We start from the raw sequence: 27,730 nt of genomic DNA on the forward strand, positions 1-27,730 counted from the left end.
TTCCTTTGGACGAAACGGACACCTAGGAGTTGCTGCTGTTCTCTGACTTCCACCGAATGTCAGTTACGTCCAAAGCATGCGAGAGTGAAGAGGCTGCTGAATAGAAATTGTGGTAGAAATCAAGAAATTTACATGTAGCAAACTGGCCCCACCGCCCACGCATGCGCGGCTGGCGGCGCAATATTGCTACAGCCAAATTCTTTTTACTCCAGCAAAATGGCGCCCGTGCGTGACCTGTAGCGTCTACCGCTTGACAATAGATGCTACTGCGCAATCTCCGCTAGCGGCACCATTTTGCTGGAGGAAAAAAAAATTGCCTGCAGCAATATGGCACCACCGGCTGCACATGCGCAGTAGCATCTCTCAGCAGAAAAGAAATGCTACTGCGAATGCACGGGCGGTGGGGCCATTTTGCTGCAGGCAAATTTCTTGATTTCTACGACAATTGCACAGGCAATATTTAAAATAGTAGGCAGTCACTGAAGACACAGTTACCTGTCAGAAGCCATAGAGTGGAATACATAAGCAGAGCACCACATAAAGCCCCTCCCCACAGGCCGCCCCCGAGCACGAGCATATCATTATTGTTAGAACCTTGCTGTTAGGTTTTTTTTTCCTTTGCTGGTCACATGACCTTGTTGGCCTATTTAATCCTGCTCCGCCCTTCTGGCTTTGCTGGACTTCATTGTATATCTACTTTCTAGCTAGCCTGTGCTCTGTATCTAACTCTGTTAGTTTGCTTGGTCTACGGACCTCTATGTTCTATCTATTTTGTTTGTTCGTCTGTCTGCTACTATTTCTGTTAGGAGGTGTCCCATATTCCTCCCAGTCCTTAGTACTTGTAGGGATTCCCTCCCCACATCTATAGGTCTCCGTACAGACTAGATTAGGACTTTAGCAGGTCTGATCGCAGGATCAGGTTCCCTGTTACATCGTAGGGATTCAGCTGAGTCCTATAGTAGGGACAGATCTCCTCTCTTTCCTTAGCTTTGGTAGCAGAACATAACAGTAAGTCCAGCCTGCAAATTCTCTAAGGAAAGATTTTTTTTTTTTTTTTTTGTTCCATCATGGTGTCGGTTCACGATTTGGCTAAACACCTGCAGGGACTCTCTCTGGAAGTGGCCGAGCTCCGTCAGCACGTGAGTAACTGTCCTGGAGCATATTTCTTGGAGCCTAAGGTATGTTTGCCGGATTTATTTTTTGGTGAACATCAAGAATTTTTTTCATTTAAAAATGCTTGCTTATTGTATTTTCGTTTGAGACCCAAGTCCTCTGGGGATGAATCCCAGCGCGTAGGGTTCATAATGTCACTTTTGCGCAAAGAGCCTCAGGAGTGGGCCTTTTCTTTGCAACCTAGTGATACATGCTTCAGATCAGTGGATAGTTTTTTTTCTGCTTTAGGACTATTATATGATGATCCTGACCATGTGGCATCAGCTGAGACTGAGTTGAGACGTTTAAAACAAGGATCAGGTAATGTCGAAAAATATTGTACTCATTTTCGTCGTTGGTCCACTCAAACAGGGTGGAATGATTCTGCTCTGAAAAGTCTATTTCTTGCTGGGCTCAGTGAAAGGGTTAAAGACCTGCTAATTGCTTATCCTACACCTGAGGATTTGCAACAGGCTATGCAATTAGCTATACGGGTGGATAGAAGACTGCGTGCTAGGGTTAATGAGAGCAAATCCTCTGCTATGTCAGTTTCTGGTTATGATAATGTGTGTACTAACAGTGGTGAACCGATGGAGATTGGATTGGTGGCACCTCGCTCTCAAGAAAAAGACCGTCGTTTTTCGGAAGGCTTGTGTTTCTATTGCGGAAAATCTGGTCATTTGATTAAAGGCTGTGAGCTTCGTATGAAGAAAGAAAAAAAAATGGTCAGTCACGCCCGTATTGCCTGTTTAAATTCCAAGGGTATATTTTTAGCTGCTTCCACGATTGCTCAGGAAAAATTAATGGAATTTCGGGTGTTTGTTGATTGCGGGTCTACACTGAATGTAATTGATGGGGGATTCGTGGAAAAACTCAATTTAAAACCTGAACCTTTATCATCCCCCATTGCTGTGGTTTCTGTGGATGGCTCCCCTTTGAAGAATATTACTCTCAAGGTCAGTGAATTTCCTCTCACTATTAATGGTGTTCACCATGAGAAATTGGATTTGGTAGTGTTGAATAACTTGCCTTCTCCAGTAATATTGGGTTTGCCCTGGTTAAAATTTCACAATCCTGTACTGGATTGGTCTACCAGTGAAATTAAATCCTGGAGCCATAAATGTTATGACAAGTGTTGTAACGGGCGTATTGCAGCTTTGGATAGGGGAGAATTGCCTGTTCCTATTCAGGATTTTTGGAGAGTTTTTTCTGAGAAGGAATCGCAGGTTTTGCCTCCCCCTAGAGACTATGATTGTTCTATTGAATTTGTCCCTGGAGCGACTCTTCCTAAAAGTCGTTTATTTAACCTTACTATTCCTGAGAGGAAGGCTTTGGAGGAATACATACAGACAAGTTTGGCCGCCGGTCACATTAGGCCCTCTAAGTCTCCTGTGGCGGTTGGATTTTTTTTTGTAAAAAAAAAGGACGGCGGTTTACGTCCTTGTCTGGATTTTCGTGAGATTAACAAAATTACGGTACGCAATCCTTACCCACTGCCATTGATTCCTGATCTGTTTAACCAGTTATTGGGGGCCAAGTGGTTCTCTAAAATTGACCTTAAGGGGGCATACAATCTGTTGCGCATGAAGGAGGGTGATGAATGGAAGACTGCTTTTAACACTCCTGTGGGTCATTTTGAGAATCTAGTTATGCCTTTTGGTCTTACTAATGCTCCTGCATTTTTTCAGAATCTGATTAATGACATCCTTAGACCTTTGATCGGTAAAAATGTGGTTGTGTATTTGGATGACATTTTGATTTATTCGCCAGATCTGGAGTCTCATTGGCGGAGCGTGCATGAGGTATTACAGTTATTAATGGACAATTCGCTTTTTGCTAAGCTGGAGAAATGTGAGTTCGCTGTACAGAGAATTAGTTTTTTGGGCTACATTATCTCCAGCAAAGGTTTTGAGATGGATCCGGTTAAGGTTCAGGCTGTGCAGGAATGGCCTAGGCCTATTGGTTTGAAATCGATACAGAGGTTTTTGGGTTTCGCCAATTACTACAGAAAATTCATAAAAAATTTTTCTAGTATTGTCAAACCTCTGACTGATCTCACCAGGAAAGGTGCTGATGCGGTTCAGTGGTCTTCTGAGGCCATTGAGGCTTTTGTGTATCTCAAGGAGAGGTTCACCTCTGCTCCCATCCTTATGCAGCCTGATGTTACTAGGCCGTTTTTGGTTGAGGTTGATGCTTCCTCTGTGGGGGTTGGCGCAGTATTGTCTCAGGATAACGGGGATGGATTACATCCCTGTGCCTTTTTTTCAAAAAAAATTTCGGAGACTGAACTGAATTACGATATTGGTAATCGGGAATTATTGGCTATTAAACTCGCATTTGAACACTGGCGCCACTTCTTGGAAGGTGCGGAATTTCCCGTTCAGGTTCTTACGGATCATAAAAATCTGATATATCTTGATGCTGCCAAGCGCCTGAATGCCCGTCAGGCTAGGTGGGCACTGTTTTTCTCGCGGTTTAATTTCTCCGTTACTTACATCCCTGGTACTAAGAATGTTAAGGCGGATGCCTTGTCTCGCAGTTTTTCTCCCATAGTCGGTGGTGAGAAAGAGGAGAACATTTTACAAGAAGGTGTTGTGATAGCTGCTTTAGACTCCGTTTTGGAAGATGAGATTCTTAAAGCTCAGGAGAATGCCCCATCTAACACTCCTCATGGGAGGTTGTTTGTGCCTGGGAACTTTAGGAGAGATTTGTTTGTTGAGTGTCACGAATCTCGGTTGGCAGGTCATCCCGGAATCTCTGAGACCAAGAGACTGGTGGGTCGCAGTTTTTGGTGGCCTGGATGGCAGAAGGAAGTCATTAAGTGGGTGCGCCAATGTACTATATGTGCTAGATCTAAGTCCTCACATACTCCTGCTGCGGGGTTGCTTTGTCCTTTGGAGGTCCCCAGTGCTCCTTGGACACATTTGGCTATGGACTTTATAACTGACCTTCCCCCCTCTGAGGGTTTTACTGTCATCTGGGTGGTCGTGGACCGTTTTAGCAAGATGTGTCACTTGGTTCCCTTCGTCAAACTGCCCTGCGCTAAAACTCTCGCTAAGGCCTTTGTCAAGGAAATTGTCAGACTTCATGGCGTTCCTACTGACATTGTTTCTGATAGGGGTCCTCAGTTCGTGGCTCGTTTTTGGCGTGCCTTTTGTGACAGGTTGGGAATTCATTTGTCGTTTTCGTCCGGATATCATCCTGAATCTAATGGCCAGACAGAAAGGAAAAACCAGGATGTTGAGCAGTTCTTGCGTTGTTTTGTGGCAGACAATCAAGAGGGGTGGTCTGAGTTTCTGCCACTTGCCGAATTTGCTCTGAACAATCATACATCTTCTTCTGCTGGTTGTTCGCCTTTTTTTTGTTGTTCTGGGAGACATCCGTCGTTTGGGTCGTTCTCCAAGTTGGGATCTGCCGTGCCTGAGGAGGAGAATTTTTCCGGTGATTTGGAAAGAGTTTGGACGGATGTGCGTGGTAATCTTCAGGAGGCCAACAGAAAATCTAAAGACTACTTTGATAGGAAACGACAGGAGGTTTTGTTCGCTGTTGGTGACATGGTTTGGTTGTCCTCTAGGAATCTGCGGTTGAGGATTCCTTCTAAGAAATTGGGTCCCAAGTTTGTAGGGCCCTTTAAGGTGCTTCAGGTTGTCAACCAATCTGCTGTTAGGTTGGAGGTTCCTACCTCCTGGAGAATTAATCCGGTCTTTCATGTCTCTCTGTTAAAAAAAGCTGTTGTGTCGGATGGTGACGCCTCTGCCTCTGTTCCTCCGGTGGTGGAGGACGGGGAATATGAAATTTCTCGCATCCTTGACTCTAGACGGTATAGAGGTAGTTTGCAGTATCTTGTGGCCTGGAAAGGTTTCGGACCCGAGGATAACTCTTGGGTGAGGTCAGATGATGTTTCCGCGTCCAGACTTATCAGAGCGTTTCACAGGAGATTTCCTGATAAGCCTGGTCCTAGGGGATCCGGAGGATCCTCTTAGAAGGGGGGGTACTGTTAGAACCTTGCTGTTAGGTTTTTTTTTCCTTTGCTGGTCACATGACCTTGTTGGCCTATTTAATCCTGCTCCGCCCTTCTGGCTTTGCTGGACTTCATTGTATATCTACTTTCTAGCTAGCCTGTGCTCTGTATCTATCTCTGTTAGTTTGCTTGGTCTACGGACCTCTATGTTCTATATATTTTGTTTGTTCGTCTGTCTGCTACTATTTCTGTTAGGAGGTGTCCCATATTCCTCCCAGTCCTTAGTACTTGTAGGGATTCCCTCCCCACATCTATAGGTCTCCGTACAGACTAGATTAGGACTTTAGCAGGTCTGATCGCAGGATCAGGTTCCCTGTTACATCGTAGGGATTCAGCTGAGTCCTATAGTAGGGACAGATCTCCTCTCTTTCCTTAGCTTTGGTAGCAGAACATAACAATTATCTCAGGAATGAAAATAAAGATTACAAAATAACAACAGGATTTCATCAACAAAGGTATCATTTTAATCAGTGTAATGTCACCCACATGACAGTGTATGCGGTTTACTGAGCAAAATCCTGCTGACAGGTGTGCTTTAAGCTATAGCTAATTTTGCACCTTATGTCTGATGGTATAGCTCGCCCCATCTGAATAAGATCATTTAGATTGAAATAATAACTTTTAAGGTCATAAAGTATATTCAGGCTTTTCTACTTGTGGATCGTTTAATGGTATTTTCCCTGCTATTTCTATGGTTATATAATTATGTTTTTAATTTTTCGAAATAAACGTACAATGTTTTATTATTAAGCATATATCCCTTCATGGTCTCTGGTTGAATTGTAATCTGGAGCTGTGAGGTTGTATTCATTTGTTGAAGTGGTATGCACTAATTTTTCTTAGGATATTTGTGTTAATTGCTAGATATATAAAATAGACTTTAAAAAAGCACAAAGTAAAATAATTAGGCGGCAATGAAAAACTAGAGAAAAACAACAAAACCAGACAAAAAAGAGACAAATGCAATAATGAATCGGGTCCATAATGTCCACTAAATGGGACAATAGTTTTAGACTTAGAGGAGAGTGATTACATTGTGCATTCACCAATTGTGGTTGCCCAGTGTAAGAATATAAGCGCTCAGTGATCAATTACTACTTCATTTTTCATATGAGCCTACAAGCCAAAGCTAAATTGCCTATTGGAGAATGAAAACCTAGTACTACTTTACAAAAGTAATTACTGCCCCTTTGTCTATAGTTTGGCCTCCTTCAATTATGTCCACGACATTACTCAGATATCTATAGTTCAATGTGTACCTGATGCTTTCTCCTATACGATTACAGTGATCTTTTTTGTGCTTGGTGGTGCATTTTGAGTTTTTGAGTTGTATATTTTGAGTTTGACCGTATGTTCCACTTATACCTGGTCCACCAAAGGACCCTCTAGTGGAAACCATTCTAAGGTGATAAAAGGGACCACCATGGCAATGCCAACTAGAGGAAGATACCACCTGAAAGAAACAATCAAGCTTCATAAATTGCCTTTAAGTAAACAAAAGCAGATAGGGACCTGGAATATGGGCCATAATAATCATTTCTTCGCATGGGCCCCAAAAAAACCTAGTAAGACATTGGCCATGCTTCTTATCAGTTCACTACATGTTAGGTATCTCGTTTGTGTTTATTTCTCTCTTATTGTTTAACATTGCATTTTAAAAAAAATGGCTAAAGAACTTAGAGAAGATTCCACTATCACCTATGGCACAGCTAGAAATGCCATAATCTGTAGACCCCAACAATTTTGGACAGAGGATGGCACGCATGAGCTATTACTATCCAATAAAGTGAACTGAAGAAAAAAGTTGAGGACAGTGAATAAGGATCACTCATTCTTCTACTCAGGAGTGTCTGGGGCCTAAGTGTTGGACCACCAAAATGTCTCCTTTAAATATACAAAATATGCCGGGAAGCATAAATCAGACACCGGCTAGATGATGTTTGACTCTGAAACGCTGCGGCAAATGTAGTTTAAGAGCCGGCAGAGCTTGGGACCGAGCTGCATGGGTGACTAGTTGGACAGGCAGGTTCCCGGCAGCTTCTTTCCCCCACTGCCAGTACTGACAGGTCTCTTCCTATACACACATGCAGTGAGAGACCAGTCACTCCAGGTAGCAGGCAGGGAAATGCCACCAGAAATCCGCCTGTCCGACTAGTCTCCGATCCACGGGCGGTATGTATTAGCTGTCACTTTAACCAGTGCTTATGCTCAGCCTTATTGACCATATTCCCATACAAGATCCAGCAATAATGATAATAATGACCCTTTTTAAAAATAATTATAACAGTTCCTGGGTCTGCTCGGTCTCTAATCTTCACTAGAGTCAATGGTCATTAGGAAACTTCATTAATGATGTAATTCAAATCTTATGGGCTGTAACATATAAGGCATAAACCTAGGAGCATTTTTTTTTAGTGTGGGGTACAATTAGCAATTGCCAACGAATACGTAAAAAAAAATACTAAAATGTGAAAAAGCATTTCAAAATTCAATAAAAGTACAGTATATATATTTAAGCTTTTAGATGAACAGAACTGAAAAGAGATATAACGGTGCAAGCCGTCCTCATTGTACAGTTCTTTGAATCTTTGCCTTATGAACAGAACAATGAAAGTGTCCCCTCTATTTATAAGTCTCAGCCAAAACTAAAATAGCTTCATATTACAAGAGAGGTAATTCTCCGGTGTGCTGTCGTCTATCGGTCCATAGTGTAACAGAGTAAGACCTCATTCTGTTGGTTGCAAGACTTAGACCCACACACACCCGAAGCAGGGTTGTCCTGTTCGTAACATTTTTTTTATGGCGTCTGTAATTTGTTTTAAACTGAAGAAACTTATGTGGATTATTCTGACTGTAATTCTCATCATTTTACCATTCACAGTGACTGCCGCTAATGTCTTCATACCAGAATTATGGGCTATAGACAAATATTCTTTATAATCTTAATGTTTTGTTATGGTTTCCCAATGTGTCTGTAAAAATATTGCCTGTCGTCAATTTTTTGATGAGATAAAAAAATAAAAAGTAAACTTGGCAACCCTGACCCGAAGCCATTGTGGTTCAAAGTAAACCAAAGCAGAGGTGGTAGAGGTCAGTGGTGACCCATCTTGTACAATGGAGAAGAGAGGTCTGGGTCTTACCGCCACATTACAGACATGTGGATGAGACCTGTATGTAACCTAGTCACATGTTTAGGATGAGTTTACATGTGAATATTCCCCTATCATCAAGTCATCTGGATGACAAAATAGTTTTTTTGGAATGGTCACCTAAAAGTCAGTCTAATCGAAAAATTTTGTCTTAAACTATATTCGGATATTGTAGCTGCTTGAACGCCTCAACTTTTAGAATAATTGAGTTTGACATTGAAGCTTTCTACTTTGGGTCTGTGTTAAAGGGCATTTCCTTATAAAAGGGAGTATTGGAAGCCTAGATGGATACTTTGTAAAAAATGCACAACAGGCTGTTCTTCTTAAAAATGCCATGCTCGCTCATGCATTGTCATCTCTACTTGCACTTCCATTAATATGTTGACCACTTAAAATTCTCAGTCTACCCATCGACCATTTTGTCATTGCTAGTAATAACGGCAGACATTCTGTGACATGTCATGACCTCAGTACATAAGGCCAGGTCCACACAGTATCATTCTTTCTGTATTATTTTTACTCATACCAAAGTTGAAGTTCTAATCCCTTGGAGAAAAAAATATTTTTCATTTTTTTCCTCCTTACCGCTCAAGAGTCATACTTTTTTTTTTTTTTTTTTTTTTTTTTTTTACTTTTCCATTGAAATAGTCGTATGAAGGCTTGATTTTTGTGGGACATGTTATAGTTGTGAATGACAACATTTATTTTACTGTATAATTTACTGAAAAATGGAGAAAAAAAAATCCAATCTAGTTGAAATTTAAAAAAAAAAGAGCAACAATTCCACTATTATTTTTTTTTTGCCTGATTTGTTTTCATGACATTCACTTTGTGGTGAAGGAGGCCTGTTAACTTTTGATGACAAGTCAATATGGTTTTGATGCTACCAAAGTTTTTTTTTCATGACAAAGCCTTTGGCACACTGCGGTCACGCTTTGGCGGTGACAAGGGGTAACAGAAGGGACATACCCTGTTTTTTACCTCTTAAATACCATAGCCAAACGTGACTGTGACATTTAAGAAGTTAAAACAGTTTTAATCCCAGAAATCACTCTGGGTATCGCCTATACGGCGTATGACCCCGTGCTGTATGGAGCGGGCTTAACTCCTGAGCCTGTTCCATACATGCAGTGCGCACTTTCGACATCCCTAGATGTTGGATATCATGAAGGGGTTAAATATTGTGCAAAGTGTCATGTATTATGAAATGCACAATATAAAATACAGTAATACCATATGTTAATACACCTGACTTTATCATTAGTTTTCACATCCAGTTTTTTAATGCTACTATTTCCGTCATTCAAGTTGATGGGGAAAAGCCACTGTGAAAGCGTGAAGTTGTTGGCTTTGTTGTGTGCATAAGATATTTCCATGCCAAAGCCGCAAAAAAATAAGTATGTGTGAAGTATCCTAACAGTTCCTATTTTCAGTTCCAAAGAGACACTGATGAGTCTTTTAAAAATGTTTTTCTGCATCCTGTCCTTGCTTTGCTGGAAAGTACAGAAAATACGAGTGTCACTTCAGAAATAGGTCACGGTAATAAGTACAGATGTCTGTAAGAGGAAGGCACAAGTGTGGAGCTGCCTTATAGACGCAGTCATTTGCTTTCGTATTCAAAGGAAATGTAGTTACAAAATCAGTTAATTGCAGATTTAATTTTTTTCTCTTTACAGCATGAGGATCTCAAGCAGAAAACTGAGGGAAAAAACACCCAAACTGGAATCTCTTCTTCTCAGATGGTAAAGATTGTTATATTGAACAAGAATACATTAGAACTACAAGATTTTTTATATTTCTAGAGGTCCAAAGTTGGAAGTGTAATTGAAAGGATTACCTTTGATTTAACATAAAACATGACAATAGGGATTGTCGCTTATGGATTATGGACCACAGAAAATTGAGAGGTCATAGAAGGTAAAGCGTACAGCAGCTAAAGGTCTATGAATACTCACGCAGAAGTCTCCCAAAGAAGGTGAAGTGAATAGACTGTACTGCCTTGCATAAATATACATTCCCTGAAAAAAAAATGTGTCGTCTCATCTTCTATTTTCAGGAGCACACTGCTCCCCTGCCATATTTTCAGGAGCACACTGCTCCCCTGCCATATTTTCAGGAGCACACTGCTCCCCTGCCATATTTTCAGGAGCACACTGCTCCCCTGCCATATTTTCAGGAGCACACTGCTCCCTGCCATATTTTCAGGAGCACACTGCTCCCTGCCATATTTTCAGGAGCACACTGCTCCCTGCCATATTTTCAGGAGCACACTGCTCCCCTGCCATATTTTCAGGAGCACACTGCTCCCTGCCATATTTTCAGGAGCACACTGCTCCCCTGCCATATTTTCAGGAGCACACTGCTCCCCTGCCATATTTTCAGGAGCACACTGCTCCCCTGCCATATTTTCAGGAGCACACTGCTCCCCTGCCATATTATCAGGAGCACACTGCTCCCCTGCCATATTTTCAGGAGCACACTGCTCCCTGCCATATTTTCAGGAGCACACTGCTCCCTGCCATATTTTCAGGAGCACACTGCTCCCTGCCATATTTTCAGGAGCACACTGCTCCCTGCCATATTTTCAGGAGCACACTGCTCCCTGCCATATTTTCAGGAGCACACTGCTCCCCTGCCATATTTTCAGGAGCACACTGCTCCCTGCCATATTTTCAGGAGCACACTGCTCCCTGCCATATTTTCAGGAGCACACTGCTCCCTGCCATATTTTCAGGAGCACACTGCTCCCTGCCATATTTTCAGGAGCACACTGCTCCCTGCCATATTTTCAGGAGCACACTGCTCCCCTGCCATATTTTCAGGAGCACACTGCTCCCTTGCCATCTTGGCTTCCTGCTTTCCGGGGGCAGTTTGCTCCTGATAACTGACAGTGGTTTGGTTGAGCCACATGTCCAAATTTTGGGCTCTTTGATGCGGGAAGCAGACAGTGTTGCTTCTGCAACATCAGAGGAGCATAGAGCCACTGAAGCTGGTCAGATCCAACAATCTGACCCGCTTCAGAGCTGCACTTACAAGCTGATTAGCAAAGAGCTTGAAAGCACAGCTCTTCTTGCCTAAGAGACTGGCCATGGATGATAGACTGTAGTGGTGGCTAAGAACCTAGATAAAGATTAGTAAAAACTAGACCTGAAAATTACTCCATTCTTGAGAATGGACAGGCAAACTGCAAAGTTGTTTGTTTTTATACACACTCTGCAATTTTACCCATGTAAGAAGGCGAGACGACTCCTTTAATTTACATTTCTAAACAAAAACTCTCAGAATCCTTTTTGCACCAAAATCACAACCTAAAACAAACACCTAAAATTTATTGTAAAGGAAACAAGTTTTTTTCCGATAGTAACCATTCAAAGCCTATTTCACGGCCTAATGACAGATGATTGATTATTTTTGGAAACACCTATTCAGGCCATTTGTTTCCATCTTTAGAATTTTCTCAATGAGTAGTGCTCACATTTCTCTTATATTACTTTACAAATGCTATAGCAAAAGGAAAGTGATCATAGGGCAATAGCATAATGAAATGGCAGGTTCAAGAACCCTTATAAAATGGCACACTCAGCTTATAATATTTCGTAGAGGGCACACCACTTATAGAAAGCAATGGTTTATCCTGTTGCTGATCCCGCAGAGGTAGAGGATCCCCATGGCTGCTGGTGCTAATTAATCCAATGGATGAACGTTTATGCAGTAAACCTTTATTGTGATGTATAAACCAACGCGTTTCTGGGTTGGACTGACCACTTCATCAGGACCAATACATCATATGACAATACAGAAAAGTTAAATACTTAATATCAGCACCAAACATGGAGGGAGTATCTCAGTTTTTTGCCATAAATACATTTTTAAAACTGTTGTTATATTATAGATATTCATCACAAATATATATAAAAATGTAAGTAATATTGCCATAATGCAAATATTAAAGGGGGTCAGTCCGACCCAGAAACAAGTTGTTTAATACATCACATTAAAAGGTTTACTGCATAAACCAACGCCAGCAGCGCAACCGGAACATCCAACTGTATCTGCTCCGAAATTCTTTTTCAATAGCTGCTGATATTCCTTTCTTGCTTTTACAATTATGGGTAAATCCATCTTTTCAGTGTGTTATATAATCTGCCTCATAATTTAATTCTTTCATCTACAACCCTTTTAAATGATCATTTGAGCTGTCCTAGGGGGAATTAACTAATTGTGACATCTTATAATATTAGCTGGGGAATCGGTTACACGTTTCAGTTTTATGAATAAAAAGAGGCAAATTTTCTTCTGTGAGTAAATACGCAGAATTACAGCACAAGAAATAAATAGATTTTTTTACACAAGTGCAGAATGGAAAACATTTAAAAAAAAATGTTGTTTTAAATAGCAAAATACTGAGGATACTCATAGTCAAAGGAGGTTTCATCCGACCTTGCCCAAAGATCAGACCCAGCTACTGTTTCTCCAACATGACCATATGGAGAAGAATCTAGAGCCACCAAAGCAAGCATCAGATCACAAGATCGTTAGTGCCATAACTGAATTAAAGGTAAGAAATACAAGTAATTTATAATGTCACTTCTCTTGACGTGTATTGAGTTCTAAGATAAGATGGTTACTGAGGATATTGTAATAGTACGATAATAAAACAGTCGTTATGATTACAGATGAGCGAATCAATTCACGACAAATCAAATTCATTACAGATTTCCTCAAAATAATTCAGATTTGCAATAATACACATTTTGGGGGATTTAATGTGCACATGGCTGCTGGATTCTTTTTTTAGGGCTGGGAAAGGGTTAAAATAAAAACCCCTCTATACTCACTTTTCCTCACCTGTTTTTATACCGCCACCACCGCTCACACCACATCTCCCCAGTCTTCTATGCCAAGGCAAATCTGTGGCTTGTGACAAGTTTTATGTGGTCACATAGGGGGCAATATACATTACGACATGCATTACCCCCCCATACTCCAAGTGACTGCATGAGTCAAAGCCAATCCGCAGCTTGTATATGGCTTTAGGGGTTTGTCTGGTCTTAGGCTACAAGTCTCCAGTCACTCTATGTGACTGCAGACATGTGGGTTCTCACATCGCATCAGTTGTGAGGATTTTCCGGTGCCGGCACCAGGAACGGGCAATCATATAACCGAAAGTATGTGATTTGCATACTTCTTGCCACATTCCAACTAGACTGTGTCTGGCCACTTGCATTGTGTGAGGCCGTGCCCGTCTAGTTGGCACATGATCACATGTATGCAAATTACATAGTTCTGGTCACATGAGAAACCTCACAGAATGCAGTGCAGGAGATGAGAGGATTCAAAAGTCTGCAGTCTCATAGAGTAACTGCAGACTTGGACCTTAAGGCCGGACAACCCCTCCAAACGGAACCTGTCACCAGAAAAAACGCTATTAACCTGCAGATATGGGGTTAATCTGAGGATTAATAGTGTTATTAACCGGCCCAGCACCCGCACTTAGCAGGGAGAAAATTAACTGTACTCACACGGGCAGATTTCGGGTTTCAGTCAGTCAAATCGAATCTGTCTGAATCAAATTTTGCTAGATTCGCTCATCACAAGTTAAAACAACGGAAATATTTAGGATGGTCTTCTGTAGTCATTATGCTAATGGTTTTAGAATAAAAATGGACATCATTCCAGTCTTACATAAATATCTCAAAAAATATTAGTTAGATGATTAATATTAATATAACTCAAACTTGGATAATATTTCAGATATCCGAAAAGAAAATCACAAATGTTGACCAGAGCAACCTTAAATGGACGGGCTTTGTGCAACAGACACATTCTAGGCTCGGGTCTGGGAGCAGTTCTAGTCCATGTACACCAGCCTTACCGAGAGCCATTTTGGAGGTAAGTTCATATTATAAGTACTTACATTATATTATATATGCATTTAATCTATACATGCATGTACATTAAGTCTACATAAACGTATAACAATAATGTTCAACTACATATCTAAAAAATGTTTGTAAATGGTTAAAGAGTGCCCGTCATTTTAAGTTTTATTTCATGAATCAATAGTACACATGAGGATAAGAAACTTTGTGCTGAAGACAAATTTGCCCATTACTTGGATAAGAGATGACAGTTGGTGTTTATAAGATTCTATGGAGATGGCTAGAAACAGACAGACATTCTGCTGCAAGTTCTCTTGAAACGACAGTTACAGTTCTCCATAGAACTTTCTAAGCACCAACTGCCATCTCCTATCTCAGTAAGGGAAAAGTCTGTGTTCACTGGAGATCTCTGATAAGATATGTCACAAAGTTTTTTTATTATTTTCACATGTATTATAGACTCACTTAACATAAAAAAAAGATAGGCGTTGCTGGCATATTATTAGGAAAGGTCATTAATGTCAAATTGGTTTAGATAGAGCCCCATTTGCATTTTTTTCTGACCTCAACCATTCTTTTTGTGTCTGAAATTAGAACCCAGTTGATCCGCTCTCATCAGTATGTAAAATATCAGTGTGAAAAGATGAAGTGCGCAACATCTGTTCTTGTTTGTGTCCTTAGGCTTATTTCACACTCTTATACTAGGCTTCGAGGGCATCAAGTACAAGATTAGATCGCCCCCGGGAGCTGCAGTACTTTTGGCTTTTCTATGTTCTTCTCTTAGACATTGATAGAGGAAACAGTTAATATTATTAATATGTACAGCTCCTAAACTCTAGAGAGCCGAGCTGGAGAAGGTTTCTGCATCCAGTGCAGTCTCCTGCGATCCAGCATTATTATTTCATCCATGTGTTTGTTTTCTCTCTTAAACAAAGAATGAAAATCTCCGCTCCAGCAGAGACAATCACTACAGCAGTTCCCTGTCTGACATGATCATAAGTCCTCTGACCCCCGGAAAAGATGATGTGTTTTGGGGCTCAGTGCAAGGCGAAGAACAGCCACCTAAGGTAGATGGGAGATGTATAAATAATTGCTTTATATTCTATTTATTTCAAACATTAGATTTACAGTTTCTTTTGCATATTGTTAAAGAAGTATTATGTCCTGATGATATATTATATACAGTGAGGGCTTATTACCAAAGAAGTATCTAGAGGTCAAATATCTATAGCCAAAAATACACCACGGCCAGCAGCCGCTATTACGGTGTTTTCTAATTAGTTACACCTACACATTACACCAACAGGAGCCTTTATGATATTCCATTGTAAACCCATAGACATTAATAAGAAGCTGGGTTCCTCCGTGAATTTTTGCCCATTCATCTAGAAGAGCATTTGTGAGGTCACACACCAAGGTTAGACAAGAGGGCCTAGTTCACAATCTCCATTCTACCACACCTCAAAGGAGTTTGATGAGGTTGAGGTCAGAGATCTGTATGGCCACTCAAGTTTTCCTGCACCCAACCATGCCTTTACAGACTTTACTTTGTGCACTGGGCACAGTCATGTTGGAACAAAAAATAGCCTTTCTCAAACTATTCCCACAAACTGAGAAGCATCCATTTGTCCAAAAAGTCTTGTATGCTGCAGCATTAAAATTTCCCTTCACAGGACCTAAGTGGCCATAGGACTCCTCCTCCACCAAACTTTACCGTTCACACAACATCAGGCAGATACCGTTTTCCTGGCATTCATCAATAACAATCATGGCAAATGCCAGATAGAGAAACATGATTCATCACTCCACAAAAAACATTTTCACTGCTCCAGAGTCCGGTGGCAGCTGCTTTACACCACTCCATCCAACACTTGGCATTGTGTTAGGTGATGTAAGGCTCGCATGGAAACCCATGTCATGAAGCTTCAGGGCGCAGTTTTTGTGCTGATATTAATGCCAGAGAAGGTTTGGACTTTTTGCATTTTATGAGCCTCAGCACTCAGCGACCCTGTTCTGTAACTTTACATGATTTCCACTTCATTGTTGAGTTGCTGCAGTTCTTCCACATTTCAGTAATACCACTCACAGGCAGGGGCGTACATAGAAATCAGTCGTAATTGGACCCCCTCACAAAAAAAAAATATTCGGTGGGTCACAGAAGAGCATAATCTCACAACATTACAGCCCTTACAAAGTAATTTTGCTCTTATTGAAGCCCCATAGTATTCCCATGCTCTAACATACTCCTTTCATGGCCCCCATAAAAGTGTGATGCCAACAAAAGTGCCCCTCAAAGCACAGTATGATAACCCCATGGTGAATTCCTGTACAGTACTCTCAACACGCACAGTTTGATGATCCTACAGTACCCACACAGTAATCCCAAGACCGTATCATGCCCCTACAGTGATTGTAACACAGTATGATGGCTCCCAGAGTCCCCCACACAGTTTGATGGCCATTACACAGCCCTCCACACAATATGATGGCCCCAAACACAGTATAATGGCCCTCCATACATTATAATGGCCCAAAAAGAATCCTCCACACAGTATGATGCAACCCACAAAACCCTCCATACTGTGTAAAGGCTTGCACACAGTATAATGGACTACACTAGCCCTCCAAACTTTATAATGGACCTCCATGTAGCTTTCCAAATAGTATAATTAATGACCCCACATAGCCCTCAAAATGGTATAACAGCCCCCAACATTGCCCTCCAAACAGTATAATGGCCCCCACATAGCTCTTCGCATAGTATAATGGCTGCTACATAGCTGTCCAAATAGTATAATGGCCCCCACATATCCCTCCAAAAAGTATAATGGCCCCCACATATCCCTCCAAATAGTATAATGGCCTCCATTTATCCCTCCAATTAGTATAATGGCCTCCACATAGCCCTCCAAATAGTATAATAGCCTCCACATAGCCCACTACAAAGTATAATGGCATCCACATAGCCCTCCAAATAGTATAATGGCCTCCACATAGCCCACTAGATAGTATAATGGCCCCCACATAGCTCTTCGCATAGTATAATGGCTGCTACATAGCTGTCCAAATGGTATAATGGCCCCCACATATCCCTCCAAATAGTATAATGGTCTCCACATATCCTTCCAAATAGTATAATGGCCTCCACATATCCCTCCAAATAGTATAATAGCCTCCACATAGGCCACTAAATAGTATAATGGCCCCCACATAGCCCTTCACATAGTATAATGGCCCCCACATAGTCCTTCACATAGTATAATGGCTGCTACATAGCTGTCTAAATAGTATAATGACCCCCACATATCCCTCCAAATAGTATAATAGCCTCCACATAGCCCTCCAAATAGTATAATAGCCTCCACATAGCCCTCCAAATAGTATAATGGTCCTCACATAGCCCTCCAAATAGTATAATGGCCTCCACATATCCCTCCAAATAGTATAATGGCCTCCACATATCCCTCCAAATAGTATAATAGCCTCCACATAGCTGTCCAAATAGTATAATGCCTCCACATATCCCTCCAAATAGTATAATGGCCTCCACATAGCCCACTAAATAGTAGTATAATGGCCTCCACATAGCCCTTCACATAGTATAATGGCTGCTACATAGCTGTCCAAATAGTATAATGGCCCCTACATATCCCGCCAAATAGTATAATAGCCTCCACATAGCCCTCCAAATAGTATAAAGGCCTCCACATAGCCCACTAAATAGTATAATGGCCCTCACATAGCCCTCCAAATAGTATAATGGCCTCCACATATCCCTCCAAATAGTATAATGGCCTCCACATATCACTCCAAATAGTATAATGGCCTCCACATAGCCCTCCAAATAGTATAATAGCCTCCACATAGCCCTCCAAATAGTATAATGGCATCCACATAGCCCTCCAAATAGTATAATAGCCTCCACATAGTCCACTAAATAGTATAATGGCCTCCATATAGCTGTCCAAATAGTATAATGGCCTCCACATAGCCCACTAAATAGTATAATGACCTCCACATAGCCCTTCACATAGTATAATGGCTGCTACATATCTGTCCAAATAGTATAATGGCCCCCACATATCCCTACAAATAGTATAATGGCCTCAACATATCCCTCCAAATAGTATAATGGCCTCCACATATCCCTCCAAATAGTATAATGGAATCCACATAGCCCTCCAAATAGTATAATGGCCTCCACATAGCCCTCCAAATAGTATAATAGCCTCCACATAGTCCACTAAATAGTATAATGGCCCCCACATAGCTGTCCAAATAGTATAATGGCCTCCACATAGCCCAATAAATAGTATAATGGCCTCCACAAAGCCCACTAAGTAGTATAATGGCCCCCACATAGCTGTCCAAATAGTATAATGGCCCCCACATATCCCTCCAAATAGTATAATGGCTCCCACATATCTCTCCAAATAGTATAATGGCCTTCATTTATCCCTCCAATTAGTATAATGGCCTCCACATAGCCGTCCAAATAGTATAATAGCCTCCACATAGCCCTCCAAATAATATAATATCCTCCACATAGCCCTCCAAATAGTATAATAGCCTCCACATAGTCCACTAAATAGTATAATGGCCCCCACATAGCTGTCCAAATAGTATAATGGCCTCCACATATCGCTCCAAATAGTATAATGGCCTCCACAAAGCCCACTAAATAGTATAATGGCCTCCACATAGCCCACTAAATAGTATAATGGCCTTCACATAGCTGTCCAAATAGTATAATGACCTCCACATAGCCCTCCAAATAGTATAATGGTCTCCACATAGCTCTCCAAATAGTATAATAGCCTCCATATAGCCCACTAAATAGTATAATGGCCCACCATATAGCCCTCCAAACAGTATAATGGCACCTGCTACGTACTCATTGATTAAAAAATATATATACCTCTTCATGTTCCCCTGCTGCTCTTGTCTCTGCAAGCTTGTGGTCTGAAGTTCTGCATGGCAGGCGCAATATAGGGACATCTTTGCGGCTGCTGTGCTGAGATGTCAGAGCTCAGACGCACAGGGAGAATGATGGAGGAAGGAGTTGATGACTCCCCATTCCATCATTGCTTTCCAGGATGCAGACACAGTTGAAAGTGTGATGGCGGGGAGGGCCAGTGCTGCCTCTGACACCGCCCCCCCCGACTCAGAGACCCCATAGCAGCGGCATGGTTTGCCTCTATTAGCAGGACGCCACTGCTCACAGGTGATGGTGGAATATTTAGGAGGGCAGAAATTTCATGAACTTGTTACACAGGTGACGTCCTATTAAAGGCTGGTATTGGTGAACTCTTTAGAAAGAGCCATTCTTTCACAAATGTTGGTAATGGCAGATGGCATGGCAAGTGGATGGATTTTATTCAGCTGTGGGAATAGGACAGAATATAAAACCTGAATTCAATGATTAAAAAGAAAGTCCCAGTACTAATGTCCATAAAGAGTACTAGATAGTGTTCTGGGTACCGTGTCTTAAACATATGGAGACAGCCCCACAACAGTTCGTCTTATTTGAGATTACAAAAAGCAGGTTTATCTTTACAGAAAGTTAACGAAATGGAAACTTTTCCGTACAGAACGACTATGAAACGAAATGTATGAATTCATGTGCAGAGAATTTTGATGATGCCCCAGATTTTTGAGTATAATATACAGTATGTATAAAAAATATATATATCCACTTGCTGACTTTAGGTTTGCAAAAGTTAGTATATTTTGTTAGCCTGACTAAACATAGAAATAAATCTTTGTGACAGTGTCTAAGTATCTCTAAAATTCAGCCATGCGTTGCAAATGATGTTTTCAAACCTATTAGAACTTCAGAACTTTACAAACAAACTGGGGCAGAGACTAGCAGAGGAACAGAGGCTGCTCTGTAAACCTGATCTACATAGCCGCATCTCAGAGATGGGAAGAGCAGCTCTTCATGGCTGAAGAAAAATAAATTAACCATAAGACATCTGATGTTATTAACTCTCTGGTAGCCGGTGATCATAAATTCTATGGGTATGATCATATTCATAGAGCCTATTCATTCCTCTCGTCAATTCCTAAGGCAAGTGCTCCACATAAAAACTTACAGGATATAACGAGGGGAACTGGATTATAACTGATTGAAAGTCAAGAATAGACAAGTGAGATGGACAAGGTGATGATAATACAGAAAAAGAGAGATAGAATATATACAATTCAAACATGATTATTTTAGGTATACTGAAAGGTGTCTTCTTATCTCAGACATTTATGTCATAGCCACAGGATATACCATAAGTATCTAATACATGTGGGACCATCTATGAAAAACAAGTCCCTCATCTCGCCAGCAAAAAGCTGGCAAAACATGTACAGATTTGTACAAAAGATCAGACTACTGACATGCTGCATCTTTTCAAGTCACGGACATTTAGGGGAGGACGCTCTGTAAACCCCCCATCACTCCTTAACAGACATCCAGCTCTGTAGTGTAGGGGGCTGAGGGGTGAGGAAGACGTCGGGTCAAGAAGGGGTTAAGTGTTTTATATGGTTATGTCGTTTCTGATAAAGTGCTTGCTGTGATATCCCTATGGCCGTTATTGTATCCGGTTCTCCACAGGCTTTGCCTAAGGCCGTCCCCTGGGGTGCGGGAGGTCTGCCCAGAGGGGAACTATACAATAGAGAGGGATTCAGCTGCACTACACTGCTTCGACACCAGAGGGTTAGGACAAGGGTTACATAATCAGCTGGGAGGAGTTACAGCATAAGAACAGTTTTTTAGAAAAAATCATTTCCTGGTTACAGACAGTTGGAGGAGAGTGAAGAGTGAGGAACATTAGGCAGTGTATGCATGCCATTAGGAGAGGCCTGTGTCAGGCCACTCCATCCCTGGGTTCAAGACCCGAGTGCACAGAACCGGGGTATGTTCTGTTCCCATACAAAGAGAGAGACGGAGTGTGGAGGACGACTGAACAGGAAGCAAAGCAGACTACAACAGCAGTATCAGCAGTGAAGAGGTGTTTTATTAGTACAAGTTATCGGAACAGAATGAGGGCACTTTTGAGACAGAATCTGGACGCTGGCTATGTCCTAGGCTCATGGCCTGTAAGAGGTGCTCAGTATGAGGCCTCTGTTTCCCTAGAGGGGAGTCTCTCAACCGGGTCCCAGAAGATGTGGAAGATGTTGAGTCTCAGGAAGGGACGAGAACAGACACTGGAAAGGCACATTCCAAAGCGGACTTCACTAACCAAAGATCTTGTCTTGATCTGTATACTGCAGCCGTGTATGGAAGAATTGCACAGTAAAAGTGAGTCAGTTAACCCGGATCTACGATCTTGTGTCTTGCTTGTGATCGGTGTCGGTCCTGGTCCAAGAGATGGTGTAACAGTGAGTACAGCAAATCCTTCATTGCAGCACACACTCCGGTCTCAGTCCTTAATAGTGACGCGCCCCCTGGGCCAGTGCTGTTAGGGATACCCGGAGCCGGATCAGATGGGGGTTGTAGTCTCCGAGTGGCTGTGACCCGGTCCGTGCCCAGGGTGTCAAGCTCAGTGTGTGGCAGTCCTTATGATGTTACTAGATGTTCTTTTGTGTCGACTACGCCACCCGTTGAATTGCGGTCAGTACGGCCGCCGCTGCAGCAGGGTCCGCTGAGGCTGGTGATGTATGTGCAGCTCAGGTAGTATAACCCCCAACGGGAGGGGTATAGCCTCAGGGGGTCAGTTGCAGAGGATGGGGGTTGTGGTGGTGCAGCGAGGATGGAAATGAGACTCAGAGTCGGGCTGTGCAGTTCAGGGTTTGTTTACTTACTGCAGTTGTTCTGGTCACTCCGGCCTTAAGTGACCACCCGAGCCGTGCTGCGTCCACCAGGTCCTGGACTCAGCCAACCCCCAGGTGATTCTGGAGCGTGGTCCTGAGCTCCCTTTCTGTCCTGTCCTCTTCTCTGGCCTTCCCCACCAGGGATCCACCTATGTCCGGCTCCCTCGGGCCTCTTGGTGGTAAACCCTTGTCTCTGGGTTCCCTGACCCTATTCCTGGTCTGCCTTCCGGGTGGATTTAGTGGGTGATCGTGGCAGATCGATCCTGCCCACGACCTCCGGTTCCTGGCTAAGGTGTGCTGTAGCCTCTGCCAGCTTGGGATCCGGTACCCTGTTGCCAACTCTTCACCCTCTGGTCTAATTTGGGCTCTTGGAGTTCCTTCTTTCTCCCCCTCTGGGTCTTTCTCCTCTCTCTCTCTCTTGGCCTTGGAGCTGCTCTTCTCCTCTGCTCTGCTTCTCTGACTCAACTCTGACAGACTGACCTCACTCTGCAAAAGACCCTGTCCTAAGATGGTGCCCACCTTATATACTCCCTCTATGTGTGAGCTCAGGTGACCAGCACCCAATGAGCTCCTAGCACTACCCAGACTGCTCCCCCTATCTGCCCCTACACTACTGGGATGTTCCACCCCCCTCCCACTCCAGCCAGGAACAGACACTGTCGTACCTGCACATTTCTCTAGTGGGAGTACCATCGGTCTGTTCCTCGGAAATGGGATGTGTGTAGTGCATGCAGCTTACTGAGCTCAGTTCCACACTCCATCCTTACCCGGGAGTGGAATATCACACCTCTGGGTTGAGGTGCAATACCCCTGTAGCAGCCGAATCCTCAGGGTGCTACAATAGTAGAGGGGGTATTGGGCAAAGAAAAGATAGTTCCGGCACACAGCGTGATTGTAACGGCCCCGTGTGCTCCCCTCTACAAGTGGTGCTGCGAACAGGGTATAAGGCCCTGGAAAGTAAAGAAACAGAAGAAAAAGAGAAAATGAAGAAAAAGAAGAAAGCGGGGAAACTAAAGAAGAAGCAAGATAAAAACGCCAGAATGGTGGATGGCGGGAAGTTAAGGAAAGAAGCAAGTGCCGTGCAGGTGAAGAAAAAGAGAAAAAATGCCAGAATGGTGGATGGCAATGCCAGAATGATGAACGGCGAGGAGCTAAGTGACAAAAGTGCAGAATTCAGTAGCCTAAAGAATAATCGCGACATAATTGCCAGAATGGTGGATGGTGGTGAGTTTCCCAAAATGGTGGACATCAACGTGATTCCCAAGATGGCGGCGACCGCGTGTCCGAGTGGGAGAGGAAATTTGGCCCATCGTGGGCGTGGTGAGAGACCAAGAGCTCGAAAATGGCAAGTACGGCCCACCAGATGACCACCCCTTACAGGGTGGTCCAGAACCAAAGTGCAGCCCAGGAGAGGTGGAGCCGTATGGAAGAAAGGGTGTACCAGGAGGAGAGAGGCCTCACCTGGTAAGAGACGATGAGATCAGTGGGCGCGGCAAGGGCCGGAGTTCAGAGGAGTGACTGCGGAGATGTCATCTGCGTCACTGGCGGAAAGGCGGGGTTTGTTGAGCTGGAGACACACCGGAAGAGACTTGCCGGCGCCATTCTGCGTCCAGAACAGCAAGTGTATGGACGCAGAGCTGCTACAGCTACAGAGAAAAATGACCTGCACCGTGTGCGATATCAAGGGATTGGAAGACATGGACTGTACCTCAGATGAAGAATGCATCTACTTAACTATCCCAGGGGCCGCAGCCGGGAAGATCATACTGGAGGAGGAAGAAGCGGTCCCCATGTTGGCCGCCGCACGAAGGGAGGCCACGCCGCGACCGGAGCTGGGTCTGGTCCAGCACGAGATAAAAGTGACCTACTGGACCCAGATGGAAGGAGAAGAAAGGATGCCGCCGCTCGAGTGGATCCACGAACCAGGTCGGTGCACTCCCCCTGGGCCGTATGTATCTCCTCAGATGGCCAAAGAGGAAGAAAAGCTTCCCCTTCCCGCCTTGCTTCCCCTGAGAGCTCCCATTACACGGCCGGTTCCCGCTCCGCGGCCTGCCTCTGCCCCTCAGCCTGCTCCTATCCCCTTACCGGCACTCGAGGCCCCACCACGGTCTGCGCCTGATGAGTTTGACTGGGACAATGGGCGCTGGGACCCCCTATCTGTCTGGGATCCTCCTCCTGCAGCTTCCGCTGACCATGGGAGCTACCTGACGTGGTGGAGGAGCGTATGGATGCTGATGCGCTCGCTCGGGAGTGGCTGGCAGGCCAGAGGTGGGCTCAGTTTGAGGAGCAGTGCACTGAGGGGAGGGTTGTGGACTTCAACATTGTAAGAGAATTTGGCTTCATCAAGGAACAGGGCACAGGCGACGTGTACATCAATAGAGCCATGGTGAAGAGGGACACTTTGCCATATTGCATGCACAGCTTATATGTGGGGGAAAAAGTAAATTTCATGAAGGTCTGGTGTCGCAAGGGTTGGTATGCAGTGGGTATCATGCGCCCCTCCTCGGCTGAGGAGACCGCTCGCTGGGAAGAGGAAGCTGCATTCGAGTGGGCGCAACGTCAGCAGCTGCGACACCCACCTCCGTCTAACCAGTCCGAGCGCCAGCCCTCCGAAACCCAGAATCCAGTCAGGACCACGGAGATGGGCACTGAGGCACAAGAGCCGGCTAATCCTACTTCAGCTTCAACTAGACCCCAGGAGGATGGAGCTATGGCATCTGCAGCACCCCCAGTAGCCGTTCCCGGTATATATGTAAACAACACCACTCACGTGTTAATGGCCGGGACTGACGTCCAGAAAGTGGACAAGGGGAGACAGCAATACCCCAATGCCCCCTGGAGGTGGGATCGCCCTCCATCACCAAACACCTGCATCCAGTTGATGCAAGAGGACTTTTTCAAGAAGCTGAGCAATTGAGTTTTGTTTTTCTCCGGAAGCCGTCCCACGTGGCCGAGTTTGAGGCCAGTCTGAGCCACAAGGCTATACTTCTACTGTCCGGGACAGTGTTTTCCCCTGAATGGTCTTTCCCACTTGCAGCGTTTCTCCATCTGAGGACCCGTTGTCCTGCTGCTAAAGGCGCTGTCCAGAGGACACTCTGTCGGGCCGTTCTACAATGGCCAACCAAGTTTTGAGAGACCGGGACGTTGTTCACGGGAGAAGAAAAGTGGGGTTTGCAAAGTTAAAATGTTTTATGATTTATGTATGAGTAGAATGGTCGGGGATAACCAAGTTCTGAAGTGGGGCATGTAGGGGGCTGAGGGGTGATGAAGATGTCAGGTCAAGAAGGGGTTAAGTGTTTTATATGTTTATATGGTTATGTAGTTTCTGATAAAGTGTTTGCTGTGATATCCCTATGGCCGTTATTGTATCCTGTTCTCCACAGGCTTTGCCTAAGGCCGTCCCTGGGATGCGGGAGGTCTGCCCAGTGGGGAACTATACAATAGAGAGGGATTCAGCTGCACTACACTGCTTAGACACCAGAGGGTATGACAAGGGTTACATCATCAGCTGGGAGGACAGAATATAGGACAGTATAAGAACAGTTTTTATAAAAAAAATCATTTCCTGGTTACAGACAGTTGGAGGAGAGTGAAGAGTGAGGAACATTAGTTTGTGTACGCATGCCATTAGGAGAGGCCTGTGTCAGGCCACTCCATTCCTGGGTTCAAGACCCGAGTGCACAGAACTGGGGTATGTTCTGTTCCCTTACAAAGAGAGAGACCGACTGTGGAGGACGACTGAGCAGGAAGCAAAGCAGACTACAACAGCAGTAAAGAGGTGTTTTATTCGTACAAGTTATCGGAACAGAATGAGGGCACATTTGAGACAGAATCTGGACACTTGCTATGTCCTAGGCTCATGGCCTGTAAGAGGTGCTCAGTACGAGGCCTCTGTTTCCCTAGAGGGGAGTCTCTCAACCGGGTCCCAGAAGATGTGGAAGATGTTGAGTCTCAGGAAGGGACGAGAACAGACACTGGAAAGGCACATTCCAAAGCGGACTTCACTAACAAAAGATCTTGTCTTGATATGTATACTGCAGCCGTGTATGGAAGAATTACACAGTAAAAGTGAGTCTGTTACCCCGGATCTACGATCTCCTGTCTTGCTTGCAGTCGGTCTCTGTCCTGGTCCAAGAGACGGCGTAACAGTGAGTACAGCAAATCCTTCATTGCTCCGGTCTCAGTCCTTAATAGTAGGGGCATTGGGCGAAGAAAAGATAGTTCTGGCACACAGCTTGATGGTAGCGGCCCGTGTTCTCCCCTCTACAGTAGCATATGTGTGCACAGCAGGATGTCAATCAAGAAGCAGAGGAAGTGCTTGCAGCGCACTCACTGTGTACTGAGAGCTGACTAATGACAGCCCTGGTGCTGCCCTGATGAGTAGAAGTGAGCGGCTGCAGGGAGAATAGAACCTCATTTTCTTCCTGTAGCTGCACTTCCAGTTAGGCTCCTGCATTTATTTAACACCTTATGGATGCAGCCAATTCAGCTTTTTTACCCTTTAGTTTCTTTCCCTCTTTCAGCAAGGACTTGTAACTTTTTTATTTTTATATTGAAAAAGCCATACATAGCTTGTTATTTTTGGTGGGACAAGTTGTAGTTTTGATTGACACCGTTCATTTTATTATACATGGTATTGAGAAATAGAAAAAAAAAATCTAAATGAGGTGAAATGGTGAAGAAAAACACAATTATGTCAACAATTTTTGAGGTTAGTTTTCACAGAATTATCTGTGGGGTAAGATTGACCTGGCAACATGATTGTAAAAGGTCGGTACGATTACGAAGTGGGGTTTATATATGTATATATATGTGTGTATATATATAGTAGCAAAGCCAGGTAGGCTAAGATTACAGTTTAAGTGATTATTTTTAAATGTCTTTAGGACATTTCCCATACAGGTTTCCCATACTGTCACCTGATTCATGTTGTCCAAACAGAACACTATGTGAGAGATCTGTCAATCACCTGCCGCAGGGCTGGGAATACCTGGCTGGGGGCAATGCCAGGCTAGTTTAAATTATGTATTGTCTGAAAAGCCAGTTTGTTTCAGAGAAAAATCTACCTGACTGCAGTTGTGCAGCCAGGCTCTGATTTATGCTGCCAGCGGTTTGGGAGGCATGAATCAGGTGAAAGAATTTTATATTCTGATAGACTGCACTATCGATTTCATGGGCGCAGTGATAACAAATATGCTTTTTTATTATTATTAACTGGGGACAAGGTTGGTAATCTTATGTTTTCATGTCTATTAATTTTTATGTTTTTTATATCTTTTCACTTTTTTTAAACTCCATAGGGGTCTTGAACTTGGGATCTTTTGCTCATCTGTATCATATACTGAAATGCTTTTTTTTTGCCCTTCAGTTTCTTTCCCCCCTTTCAGCAAAGAGTTATAACTTTTTTATTTCTATATCGAAAAAGCCATACGTACGGTAGCTTGTTATTGCAGTTATATACTGCAGTATATAGTCCTAATCATGGTATTCTGTGAAGCCTGGGCCACAGGTTGGGCTTCAGAGGAGTACTAACAGGCCCTCAGCAGGCCTCCAGCTACCATGGAAGCTCATCGGCATCCTGTGATTATGATAGATGCCCGCAATGGACACTGGGAGAATCGCACAGTTTAAATGTCACGGTCCGTGATTGACAGCAGCATTTAATGCATTAACAGTAGCGATCAGAGCTCCTTAAGGCTGCTGCTGTTAGACGCAGATGC

General features: G+C 43.5%; 1 protein-coding gene across 1 annotated transcript in view; it reads left to right on the forward strand.

The window, feature by feature from the left end:
• The window catches only part of LOC141154783 (traf2 and NCK-interacting protein kinase-like), a 329,519-nt gene that overhangs the window by 90,645 nt on the left and 211,144 nt on the right, over positions 1–27,730 (forward strand). The window contains exons 8-11 of the mRNA XM_073641189.1: positions 9,999–10,064; positions 12,719–12,880; positions 14,077–14,214; positions 15,140–15,271. Of these exons, the coding sequence (XP_073497290.1) occupies positions 9,999–10,064; positions 12,719–12,880; positions 14,077–14,214; positions 15,140–15,271 (498 nt within the window). The remainder of the gene's footprint in view (positions 1–9,998; positions 10,065–12,718; positions 12,881–14,076; positions 14,215–15,139; positions 15,272–27,730) is intronic.

This window comes from Phyllobates terribilis, unplaced genomic scaffold (genome assembly GCF_046119375.1).
Source record: "Phyllobates terribilis strain yellow unplaced genomic scaffold, ASM4611937v1 Scaffold_7__3_contigs__length_470593459, whole genome shotgun sequence".
NCBI lineage: Eukaryota > Metazoa > Chordata > Amphibia > Anura > Dendrobatidae > Phyllobates > Phyllobates terribilis.